Genomic DNA, 12003 nt, shown 5'->3' with positions numbered 1-12003 from the left:
GTTATGGAGGGGATAAGCCTACCCAGCAGTTATCCAATTAGAAATAAAAACCTGACCCAGGCTCTAACATTTCTCCACTCTATCCAAACAACAAAAACATAAAAAAATGGGATTTGGGTAATGGATACAATTTAACAAATCCCAGTTGGACCGTACCGTAATACTGTCTGGGTCCAGTAGATGGCAATCCCACCCTTCTGCAAAGAACAGATCCGGGGGGGCACGTAGGTAGCAAATTGCGGCGTGATGTATATCATGGATTAGTCAGTGGGAATTTTAGCAGTCAGTAGATGCCGGACTGCAGCATATACAAAGCTTCGGCTGGACGGGTGACAAAAATCCAGACTATCCAAATGATTGAACTGTTCAAGGGAGAAACACCCAAGGTTTTCCCAAAGCATCAGAATTCTAAAATCGACAAAAGGCAGTGCACAGAGCATCCAGGTTACCAATAACGCTTTAGAGTCATGGAGGCTGCTTTCAAATGTTACACATGGCAATCACAGTTTTGTTGTTGTAATACTTCATTCTATTTTCATAATTTAAGTTTATGTTTTTTATTTTTACAGAAAATTGAAACAATTGAGAGTAAGAGTTACTATAATATATTCATTGTCTGTTTTATGTTATTTTTATGCTACAAAAACAATTCTACATATTGCATAACAAAGGTTTATAAACTAGAACAAAACTTTTTGTAAATAAGCACCAACTCTTTATATCCCACAGCTTCCATTCTAGCATTAGGACAAGGAAGAAGAACTGAACACATCATGGATGGAAAACAATGAAAAGAGAAGCATTGATCTCCTGTGGGTATACACAGTGTTAGAATGACAGCCCCATGCCATGCAATAAAACATGTTTGCCTCAAAAATGCTTCCCTTCGTTCCCCCAATCTGAGCCCTGCTCTGTGGACAATTACACATTTATTAACATATTGAATTTTTACTATTTAATAATTGTTAAACAAATTTGACATTCATTAGTACTTTTCCCACGCACAATTATTATTTTCAGCCCTCTGATTGCTATGATCAGCTCCCGTTGCTGTAAATAACAATGGGTGCAGTGAACAATATTTAGATCTTTGAGCTTGTTAATTGAACAAGGGGATCAGTAATAAAAAAAAACAAAAAAAAACAAATTCAATTTCACTTATCAAATCATGGTTAGTTTGTGTACTTAAGTGTACCTGTCATTTATATGGAATAGTCAGCTTCCTTGTGTGCTTACACCACTGGTAAAGAACAACCAGTCACCTCTAAAGCAAGGACAGACGTTAGATCAATGAGATCATTTCCAGCGATAGTAGGAATACAGACAATTCCTCTACATTCCATGGAGAAGGGAGGAGGAGCAGGGGGTAGTCTGCTTCATCCTCATAGGACACAGCAATGGATGCAAGAAGTCAGTAAGCCTGGAATTACTTTGCCAAGTAATATCAAATGATTTTTAAGAAATTCATTCCAGGCTTACTGAATCACCCAGGTTCTCCTATAATAGCCTATTTTCTCCAGTCTTGGAAAACCTTAATAAATCAATATGTCTTTAATGGTAACATTATTCAGACATCAGGGAACTGGCTCAGTCATTGGAAAGCCAACAAGTGCCCAAAGCCACAGCCCCAGGTAACACATTGCCCACCTTGTTACTTACATTATTATTCACAATGGCTGCATTTAGACTTTTCCGGGACTTTTTCACAAAGGGGCCGACCAAAGGAGCTAGTGAGGAGCGCTGTGAGGGGGAGAGAGAGGAAAAAGTATTAAATGTAGCAGCAACAAATAAGTATTGTACACTCACAATACCATGCAGAGTGCAGCACAGGATGCAAATTATTTGGCTTTCCTGCAATAATAAAATCTGAAATGTGAATTGCAACAATTTTTTGTAACTAGATTTTTATAGAGCAAGTTGAATATATGGTTCAAATAAATACAAATAAATTTATATAAATGATATAATAATGAATAAATTTATTGCCAAGATTATTTGGTTCTGTACAGCTTGCTTTGTGCTCCAGGAATCTCTGCTGGACAGCACAGCCAGGTCCTTGACCTCTACTGAAACAAAAATGTAGCTTTGGCAAGGACAATCACCATTCTGATTGGACAATGAAGACTGGAAAGCATACAGATGGGGTCTAACCTCTGTTTACTCAGCGTTAGGGTCCTTTTAGACCCACTGTATAAAAACCCTGCACTTTGCCAGTGCTGTGTGGTCACACTGCAGGCAACCACATTGGTACACGGCCACAGCACAAATTCTGAACAGCTACGGTCCAGTCAATAGTGAGAATGTTGCTTTTGGGAACTGTGCCATAATCCACCGCATTTTTTGTTTTCATTTAAAAAGGAGAGGTTGGGACCGCAGTTGAGCCCATGGGCGCACCCTAAGGTTTACAAGCGAGTCTGACATGGCCTTTAATCTCCTGGTTCACCGTTGTATTAGGAGGTTTCCCTGCCAGTCCTTTGTCATTATAATGTCCAGTATGGGAAATAGGAGATGGGTAGGAAGAACGACTAGGGACAGTGAGGGAGACAAGAGATCAATACTTTCAGAACATTCTGAAGACTTTAGTGATTTCTCATCAGAGCATGTTCCAGTCTGGAGAAACCATATAACAACGCCCTGTTGCATGACCACCAGACTCAGAACATTCTTGCAGGGGTGGCTGCCCCGTGGTCAGGTGATGTGGACACAACCCTAGAACTATAATATTGTGCAGGGCTCAGAACCAAGGCATTGGCATTGCTTTTCTGGAAATGAAATAAACAAACAAACGTATGTGCAGGGGGCAATAAGCAGAGTTTTGTAGTCTGGCAGAGTGCCAACAACACTGCATGGGGATTTTGGTCCAGAAAATAGTAATATCCGCTAAAACTGGAGGTTAGGTGCAGACAATTTCTGGCAAAACGGGTATGTTTCTGTACTTGCAGGGAAAAAATATGCGTATCCATATGTACCCATATAAAGTATATCCATCCTCTACCCTTTTAGTTAGAGGAAGAACAAATGTTTTCAGCTGGGTACAAATACAGGAGAAGGTCAGATATCAAAGGTGAGAACTCCTATGGAATTATTGATGTGCATATTTAACATTGGATCCCTGCATAGGAAAGCCATGTTACCTAGCAGGCTGCAAGCCGACCACCCTCTCCCTTCTGTCGGTTTGATGCAAGACAAAGCTCTGTCCTCTGCGCTATAAGACAACATGATGAATTGTTTCAATTAAACAGTTTCTGCCACTTTATGGATTTTGGATACCTTAATAAGAGGCACACTTGGATATTTATGATTTCCCAGTAATACATTTGCCTACTGTGTAGCAGTATTCCTGTCCTGCGTCTTTACAGACGTCGCTAGAGTGTGCTGGCACACAGTGGCCAGCCAGCCACAAGGAGCACCTGTTTGATGATTTATGAAAAATTTATGCCAAACCTGCAGAAGCCTGGTGTCCAAATAATGAACATTTTATTGATTCCGGGCAATTTGCTGACAAATGAAGTCAGAGCGGGCAGCGTCTGGCATTAATAACCGCTGACCTCTCATTCCACTGGCGTGACGGAGAGGGAGGAGACCCGGAGGACAGAAGCTAATATTTACAATGTGTAATTGATGTATTTACACGACAGAATTAACTGGTGATAATGCAGAGATTTATCCATTGTGAAACCTTATTAGGTTTTAAGGTTGGAGTACTGATCAAATAGCAGAAGCCAAATGGCCATATTGCAAATATTTTACTTGCATTTGGCAATGGCATACCATCATGGGGGGGGCATGTTGCAATACAAACTGTTAACAGTAACTAAAGTGAATGTTCCCTATAAGCCTGCAAAACATTTTCAAGTCTTCTGCACAAGCAGAGATAGACACTTCCAGGGTCGAGGCCTAGACTTGCCATCAATTTCCAGCTCCTAATATTTTTGGCTTAGGACTGTTGTAAGCAGCCTTACTATCCAATATAGGGCAGGAAACAGCTAACTTCTTTGGCATTATCAAGGTCAACGTTCTGCCCAATGCATAGGCAAGTACACACCCCAGGCCTGTCGATATGTCTATGGGTGCCTGCATTTTGCACCTACAACAGATTTTATATATACACTTGCATTGAAAACTGCTTATTTAAAGTTTTGACTTGGGGAGTTGTAGCTTCCTTTTACAGGTATCCTAAATGGTTCCACAACATTATAGGGAATAACCTATTGATCCTATTTGATTCACCAAGAGAGCATTTTAAATCCCATATCTTTCGAGCACCAAGCCCCAGTCCCTCAAACTAAACTAAAAAGTGGCAAAACCCAATTGAGCAGCAAAGGTATTTACATTTGACAAATATTTGACAAGTGGATATGCTTAGTACCATATAAAGGCAGAGCTGCATGAGTCGAACCCCCATTTTTAGCCATTCGCTTTGTATCCAAATGTTTACATTATCCCAATTCTAAAAAACTTTTTAAAAAATGACACCTACAGAGCTTCAAGAATAAGAAGAGTGATTTCCTGTAGTCTAGTGCAGTATGGCAATATCTGAGCAAACAGAACTACTACATGGATAAACTAAACCATTTGTAAGCATCCTGGAGTTTTTATTTTATTAGAGTAAATCTTTAGGAAAAGATAGCATCCACATTCGATATAAGTTGTGGACCAAGAGTGACTTCAAAAATAAAATTGAGGACTACAATGCTGAGCTTTACCTGACATGGTGTTTGACTCTGCCCACCAGTTCCACATCATCCAATACAACATGAGGTTTTTACCCTCGTCACAGTTTTCACAATAAAAAAAACCTGAGAATCTGCACGTAGAGTCCCAAAATCTTTAAATGTAATTGTTTAAAGCTTGCACTTTAACTCTGGCTGCATTTGCAAGGAGAGGTTGGGCAATCTTCACTAAATTACCAGAAAAAAAAAAATAATTTGGTTGGAGAACCTGCAATAATTACCAGAAAAATTAATTCATATAAAATTAATTGTTTCCTTAAAAAGTAATTATCTGCTAGGTATTGCATAGATATTTTTAATTCAATTTAATTGATAGAGATATTTTACAATAGGGGTAAATACTTTAGAATTAAAGTGTAAAAGAAGAAAGCCAACAAATTCACTACATTCCTGCAACAAGTGAACATCATTCCAAGGTTTTACCATTACATTACAAAATATTTGTTGATCTGCACAGAAATGTATCATTCAGACTAACATGTGTTGGACTTATTAAATAGATAGAGAAAAATACTTTCAATTGTGTTTTTAGCAGACTGAAAGGTAACAAATGTGAGAACTCTAGGGTTCAGTTGTTGGATTTATTCATTTTAAGAGACTCTGATCCCACTAAAAGCAACATGTTTGGTTAAACTTCTTTTGAAAAGAAATAAAAGATTCTAATTAGGACCAGAAGAGCAAAAGAAAATGCTGGTCCCCACATCAAATGAACCAGCTACCAAGTCTTAAATTACCTCCCCCCCCCCTTTTGGATACAGTATATACTTGCCCCATTGACTCTCATGCTTACCCTTCTCTCCCGTGGCTTTAATTTTACAGGTTTTCCAGCAAGCTCATCCAGATCCTAAAGAACAAAATCAAAACTTATATGGTCTTTATTTGAATAATAAATCCTACATACAGGGCATAATACATCCCTTGCTGTGAATATTTTATAACTACCATGTAAGCTTATCAGGTCTTAGAAGCTGAAGAACTTATAGAAGGCAGTGTTCCCCTCAGCCCCTAATAGCTGGGTTCACAACCCAGCAATTTTCAGTAACCACCTGGGTGTTTTTGGGGCACTGGACATTTGGGGAATAATACAAAGGTAATGGGAAAATGTTATATACTAATAGGATGGACATTAAAAAAATGAAACAAAATATAGGGGAAGAGTGGTAGAAAGCTGGCAAAGTTATAGGGGTTACTGGAATCTTATGGCAAAAGCAACTGGGAACATATGTGTTGCCCTGCACACTTTTTGACCACCCACCTACAGCTTTTCCTCACCCAGCTGAAAAAAAAAAATTCTGGGAAGAACACTGTAAGGCTTCAGATGGACATTTCCAACTCAAGTTAAGTTGTGGAGGGTAAACTGGAGTATAAACTAAGTTTGCAAGGGGCTGATCTATTAATAAATACTTCAATTGTTGTTATTATCCAGAATTTATATAGTGCCTACATATTATGCAGCGCTGTACAAAGTCCATAGTCATATCACTAGCTGTCCATCAAAGGGGCTCACAATATAATGTCCCTACCTCAGTCATACGTCTAACACAGCGCAAGGTCAATTTTTTTGGGGGAAGCCAATAAATCTAAATGCATGTTTTTGGAACGTGGGAGGAAACCCATGAAAACACAGGGAGAACCTGTAAACTTGATGCAGATAGTGTCCTGGCTGAGATTCAAACCTGAGACCTAGCACTGCAAAGGCCACAGTGCTAACCACTGAGCCACCGTTCTACCCATAATACCCACCCATAAAAATAATAACTAAAATACTCAAACCAGGATATCAGCCCTGCCAGCTTTCTTTAAAGACTGAAGTCAATGTAGACAGAGATTACAACCCCTATTAGGTTTTTGCTACTATCTACTATTATAGAGAATTGCCTTCATTTTCTGTTTTGCTGAAAATTCACCAGACTCAAGAATGAATGGGTGAAACGCAAACAGCAATAAAGGAACAAAAATCTTTTTTTCATACAGTAAAGGCTAAAACCCTTTTTTGGGTTTGTCCATGTTCTTGATTTTCCCCTCTTTTACACTTTTCTATTTACTCCTCTAGTGTAATATGAATCTTCCTGCATTATATAGAATGTATTCTGTATTGTGACTCAACTTGTGACTCCAGTAATCACCCAAAAAACCCAAATAGTCATATGTCATTACCACAGTCCAAGGTCAATTTTGGGGGAAGCCAATAAACCTAATTGCATGTTTTTGTAATGTGGGAGGAAACCTGGGGCAAACACAGGGAGAACCTGCAAAGTCCATGCAGATAATTTCCTGGCCGAGATTCAAACCTGGGACCCAACGCTGCAAAGGCCAAAGTGCCAACCACCGAGCAACCGTACTGCCTATACTTTCAATAGCAACAGATGCAAACTTTCCTTTAAGGTGTTTGTGATGGAAGAGAAATATTGAACATTCAATCCTAAAAAGAAAATAGCCCAAGAACATTCAATTCTAAGAGAAAAAAAAATATAAAAAGAAAATACAGAACATTACTACAATACAGAACTGAAAAAACAGAAAATAAAGAACATTCGCTTACAAGAGAAAATAGCATTAGAACAAAAGAGCAATAGAACATTCAATCTTAAGAAGAAAAAAAAAAAAAAAAAAAAAAAAAAGCTACGAGCAAATAGCTTAGGAACATTCAATGATCCTAAGAGAAAAATATCTAGAGAACATTTATTGGAAGAAAAAATATACATTTAATTTTTGGTTTATTTACAGAAAATCCCCAAACTTGATGATAAATTATATTAGTTAACTCACACAAAACAAAAGTATATGCAGATACACTAGAAGGATTACCATTTTATTAAATATATTCTATAAAATGTTTCCTTGTGTCTTGCTGGGGAGACTTTCCTTTATTTTATACCCTGGTGGCAGTACAGGAAATGACTCTAAAGTGAAAAGAATGCCATCTGAGAAGGTTGCCAAATGGGTAACATTTTCCATCAGCTCTTACATTGGTAAAAAACTAATTTGGCTTTCCCATCACTGATATAGTCACCAAGACAAATAATGGGTGAATCTTTCCCAGAGGGAGAACGTACAGCATTCTCAAAAAACAGTGCAAAGTGTGCCGTGGCACGAGAGCCCCAGACCCTCCAAGTTTTGCACAGGGGCCTACAACTAGCTACAAATGCCATTGACAGAAGTGGAAATCCAAGTTATCAAATAGTTTAATGGTTAAATGCAACTCCGATGGCCACAATGTTTTCCGACACCTACCAATAACCAAAAAAACCAAAAGGGAAGACCAGAAACTTGTGAAGTAAAGTTATCTTGTAAGAACACTGAACTGATTATACAAGATACTAAACCAGGTCGATAGACACTCCGGATTGATGCCTGGATATGTGACATAGCCCTGAAAACCATTGCGCATGAGCCTGCAGAGAGCCACAGTGCAAGCTAAATAATAACGCTGCCTTTGGGAGACACCGCAGGCAACTCTGGACGGTTCAAAAGCATTAAGGAAAGCAAATTACAAACAGGATGTATTCTCAGGAGCACAGCGTGCGAGCAGGGAGGGAGAGCTAAACAGGGTGGAAGGGGGGGAGAAGGCTCCCTACAGGGACCTTTCTCGGCTGAACGCGCAGCAAAAGACTCCCGGTTACACCGAAAGGGACAGAAATTAGCATTTAAATTGGATGGAATGAGATTTTGTGGTTTTATTTTATTAATAAATATAAACCAGTTGTCAGAAGAGTGAGGAGAGCAAGGTTACGGTGTTGGGAAGTGAGAAACAAAACAGATTTACATGGGTCTCAGAACAGACACCCTAAACACACAGAGGCAGAAGGGTGATCTTGTAGGGCAAAAGAAATCTCGGATTGTTTGTAGAAGAAATCTACACACATTTGCTCAGATGTGGACTTACCAGGTCATCTTCTGTCTGGTCATAACTGATGTCTGAAAGGAAGGAGCCGCCAGACTCATCCACCATGGACAACCTGCAAGATAAAACAGGAGGACTTTCATCTTATTCAGCCCTGTTCCCATTTAAGGGGTACTCCAGTTAGATGCAATTATCCCATTTATTTGTAAACGCCAGCACAATAAATAGTACAGTATAGCTCTTGGACACTGTAGCCTGGTAATCATGCTGAACTAGACTTACAAAATTGACACTGCACAAAGTGGGGTAGCACTAAAGCACAACATTTCATCTTCACATTGGTTTCTGTAATTGGGTTTCTATGCATTTCTGATTCCCGGTGCATTGAAATGCATGTGCAAGCTTCATTTGCAGGGTGCCATGTTGCCACTCCAAATGGCTACAGTGCTGCACCTCCAATTGGGTCTTACAAGAAAATTTGCATTTTATCATGAGTTGCTGCAGGAAATAGATATGTTACATACCATATAGTTCACTTTTATTGATTAATTTCTTGCCTTATCTGGAAAACTGGGAATGAATCCAACAGCAGATCTATAAGGAAGGGAGACAAGGCCATAGAACAGGCGTCCTCGACTCCAGTTCTATGGTTCCACATACAGGCCAGATTCTGGTATAAATAGTCATTTTCCGACTCCTTGTAAGCCATTTCTTTTTTTTTTTTAGAGAAATATCAAAAATATCTGCTGGTTGAGGACTGGAGTTAGAGGACCCCAGTCTAGAAATTGATGTTGGCACCATCTTGGAGAAGTAGCTTGCTACTGGCAATCAGAAGTCTATCTCTTGTCCCAATTTGTAATGTTTGTATTGGTATAAGGTTTTTCTTTATATAAAAAAAATATTACATATAGCATAAAAAATAATTTACTACTATCTGAGTGTCAAACATGTAAAGAATTACACACCTTTTGCCAGCTCCATGGGGGGCAGTCTTTTGTCCATCGAAAAATGCCATTACAGACTCACTGAGAGGGGCTGCAGTCTGACCGTCACTTTGTATGAGTTCCCCAATGAGATGCATCTGACGCTCCTATTAAATACACATTTGATACAGTAATATTACATTGTGAAAACTTCTACAGAGGTTCATAATTTTATATACATACTGAATGTAATGGGTTTAATGGTTGTCAGGTTTCTGCAACTCAACCTGGATGAAAGAACTCATCTCTTCCTCTTTCTGCAACCTTTAAAATCTCCCCATAACATCCCTCTGGTAATAACCTGGTAATTCTTCACCTTTGATCCCTCACCTTCACTTTCCACATTCAGAACATTTCTAAGTCCTACCACATCTCCAAAATATTACCCTTCTTGTCCTCCACCAAACTCCTTGTAAACCCCCCCCCCCCCCCCGGGACTACTGTAACCTCCTTCTCTCTGGTATTCCATTATCCTGTCCTCTACAATCTAATATGAATGCTGCAGCCAAACCTATCCATCCTTTCCACCACTCCTCTTCTGCTGCTGCTCTTTCTAGTTCTCTTCACTGGCTTCCATTTCACCTTAGAATCAAATTCAAGCTCCTGTGCTTTGCCTTCAAACCCCTCCACAGTTCTTGGGCCACTTACCTTTCTGCCGCCCTCCCCACTCCTCCAATGACCTACTTAGGACTTCCTCACTCATAACTTCCTATGCACAGCTCCAAGACTTCTCTGGATTAACCATCATCCCATATCCCCCTCCTATTACATGCCATTTCCCCCACCTCTTAGATTGTAAGCTCTGATGGTCCTCTTCTCCTCCGGTGTCACTGTTTATACTTGTCTAGTATCCAGATTTTGATTTACAGCCCCAATTTATTTATAGTCTGGAGCTTAATGCTGGCACTTTTTATAAATGAAGGTTATGAATATTATTATAATATGTATGAAAAAGCTACAGGACACACCAGTATTATATGGAGAGAGGATGGAACCACTTAGCTGCAGAGGACAAAGGCATCCAACATTTCCAGAATAGGGAAAAAAAATGTGGAAATGTAATGGACTGTACATGTCACCCACTAGATATGGAAAAACAATCTTTTTTATTCCTAAAACCTTATTTATCTGATCACATTATTAGATTCCAATCTACAAAAATGTATTAATAAATGATGATGCACCTAACAGGTATTTGAGTAGTCCCAAGCATTCTTAATTATTTCCAGGCATTCTTTTAAACTTTCCTCATACTCCCACTGTCTGTATACGGATTTTTTGTTTCAGCTACATCATACATTTCCTCTTTTGCTAGGCATTTCTTGTACGATTTTCTTAATTTAGCTGATACTACAATTGCATTTATTACTAATTTGGTTTAAATTGTCCCTTGTGATCAACTACAAATACTTCTTTGATATTGAACCAATATTACAATTGGTTTCACCATTGTATGTAATTGAAACATCGATCATGGTACAAGAAGAGGTCCAAGTTTCAATATGGGTTTTAATCAGGCAACAATAAAACAATCATTGCTGGGGAGAACGGTGATCAAAAATTGATTGTAATTAAGTTTTTTTTTAATTTTGGCTAATTGCCACTTTTAATGTGGTGCACATTTTCTGGCAAACTATAAAAGTGTAGACCACTTTAGACCAGCCATTCTCAAACAGGGCCCCTACAAGGATTGCTAAGGGTTCCTCAGACTATGGCTGGTTGACTTCCCATTTGATGATACCAGCATCATTTTACAGCCAAACACCCCTTGGTATAGCCAGCTGCATGACTCCATTTAGGGGTTTTCTAGACACCATTTTTCCACTGGCCACCAATTTAAGACCCTTTTTGCATTAACCTCCAAAGAATTGGCTTTAGTTGGGGTTCTATGAGACGTGAAAATTTATTTCAAGGGTTCCTCAGGGGTGAAAAGGCCGATATAGACCATTATTATCCACTATTTATATAGCGCCTGCATATTATGCATTGCTTTACAAAGTCCGTAGTCACGTCACTAGCTGTCCCTCAAAGGAGCTCACACTTTAATGTCCCTACATATGTCATTAGGACAGTCTAAGATCAATTTTAAGGTGAAGTTAATTAATCTAACTGCATGTTTTTGGAATGTTGGAGGAAACCGGAGTACCCAAATGAAACCCAGATAAACACTGGGAGAACATTCTGTATCAAACGCTTTGATCACCACTTTAAAACACTCTACATTTAAGTAAATAGAGCTTCTGATTGCCAATTTAGAAAAATTAAAGTAGGATAATTTATTATTGCCACCATAAAAAAAGGATCGATCATCCTTTTATAAAATTAGGAAATGTGGAAAGCAGCAATCAGGAAAAGGAAAACAACAAGTGCAAAAGGTTATCTTATTCCCCACTTCTTTAATAATTAGCCTCAAGATGTCTTTTTCTGCAACAGTTTTAATTTC

At 38.8% G+C, this 12003-nt stretch overlaps 1 protein-coding gene across 2 annotated transcripts in view; it reads right to left on the bottom strand.

The window, feature by feature from the left end:
• LOC140335435 (rac GTPase-activating protein 1-like) overlaps positions 1 to 12003 on the bottom strand; it is a 38873-nt gene that overhangs the window by 13895 nt on the left and 12975 nt on the right. For both annotated transcript variants that reach the window (XM_072418027.1, XM_072418028.1), the window contains exons 4-7: positions 9543 to 9667; positions 8620 to 8692; positions 5524 to 5577; positions 1660 to 1740 (exon numbers count right to left, since the gene is read on the bottom strand). In XM_072418027.1, the coding sequence (XP_072274128.1) occupies positions 1660 to 1740; positions 5524 to 5577; positions 8620 to 8692; positions 9543 to 9667 (333 nt within the window). The remainder of the gene's footprint in view (positions 1 to 1659; positions 1741 to 5523; positions 5578 to 8619; positions 8693 to 9542; positions 9668 to 12003) is intronic.

This window comes from Pyxicephalus adspersus, chromosome 7 (assembly GCF_032062135.1).
Source record: "Pyxicephalus adspersus chromosome 7, UCB_Pads_2.0, whole genome shotgun sequence".
Classification (NCBI taxonomy): domain Eukaryota; kingdom Metazoa; phylum Chordata; class Amphibia; order Anura; family Pyxicephalidae; genus Pyxicephalus; species Pyxicephalus adspersus.
This window is presented reverse-complemented; position numbering and strand designations above follow the sequence as displayed.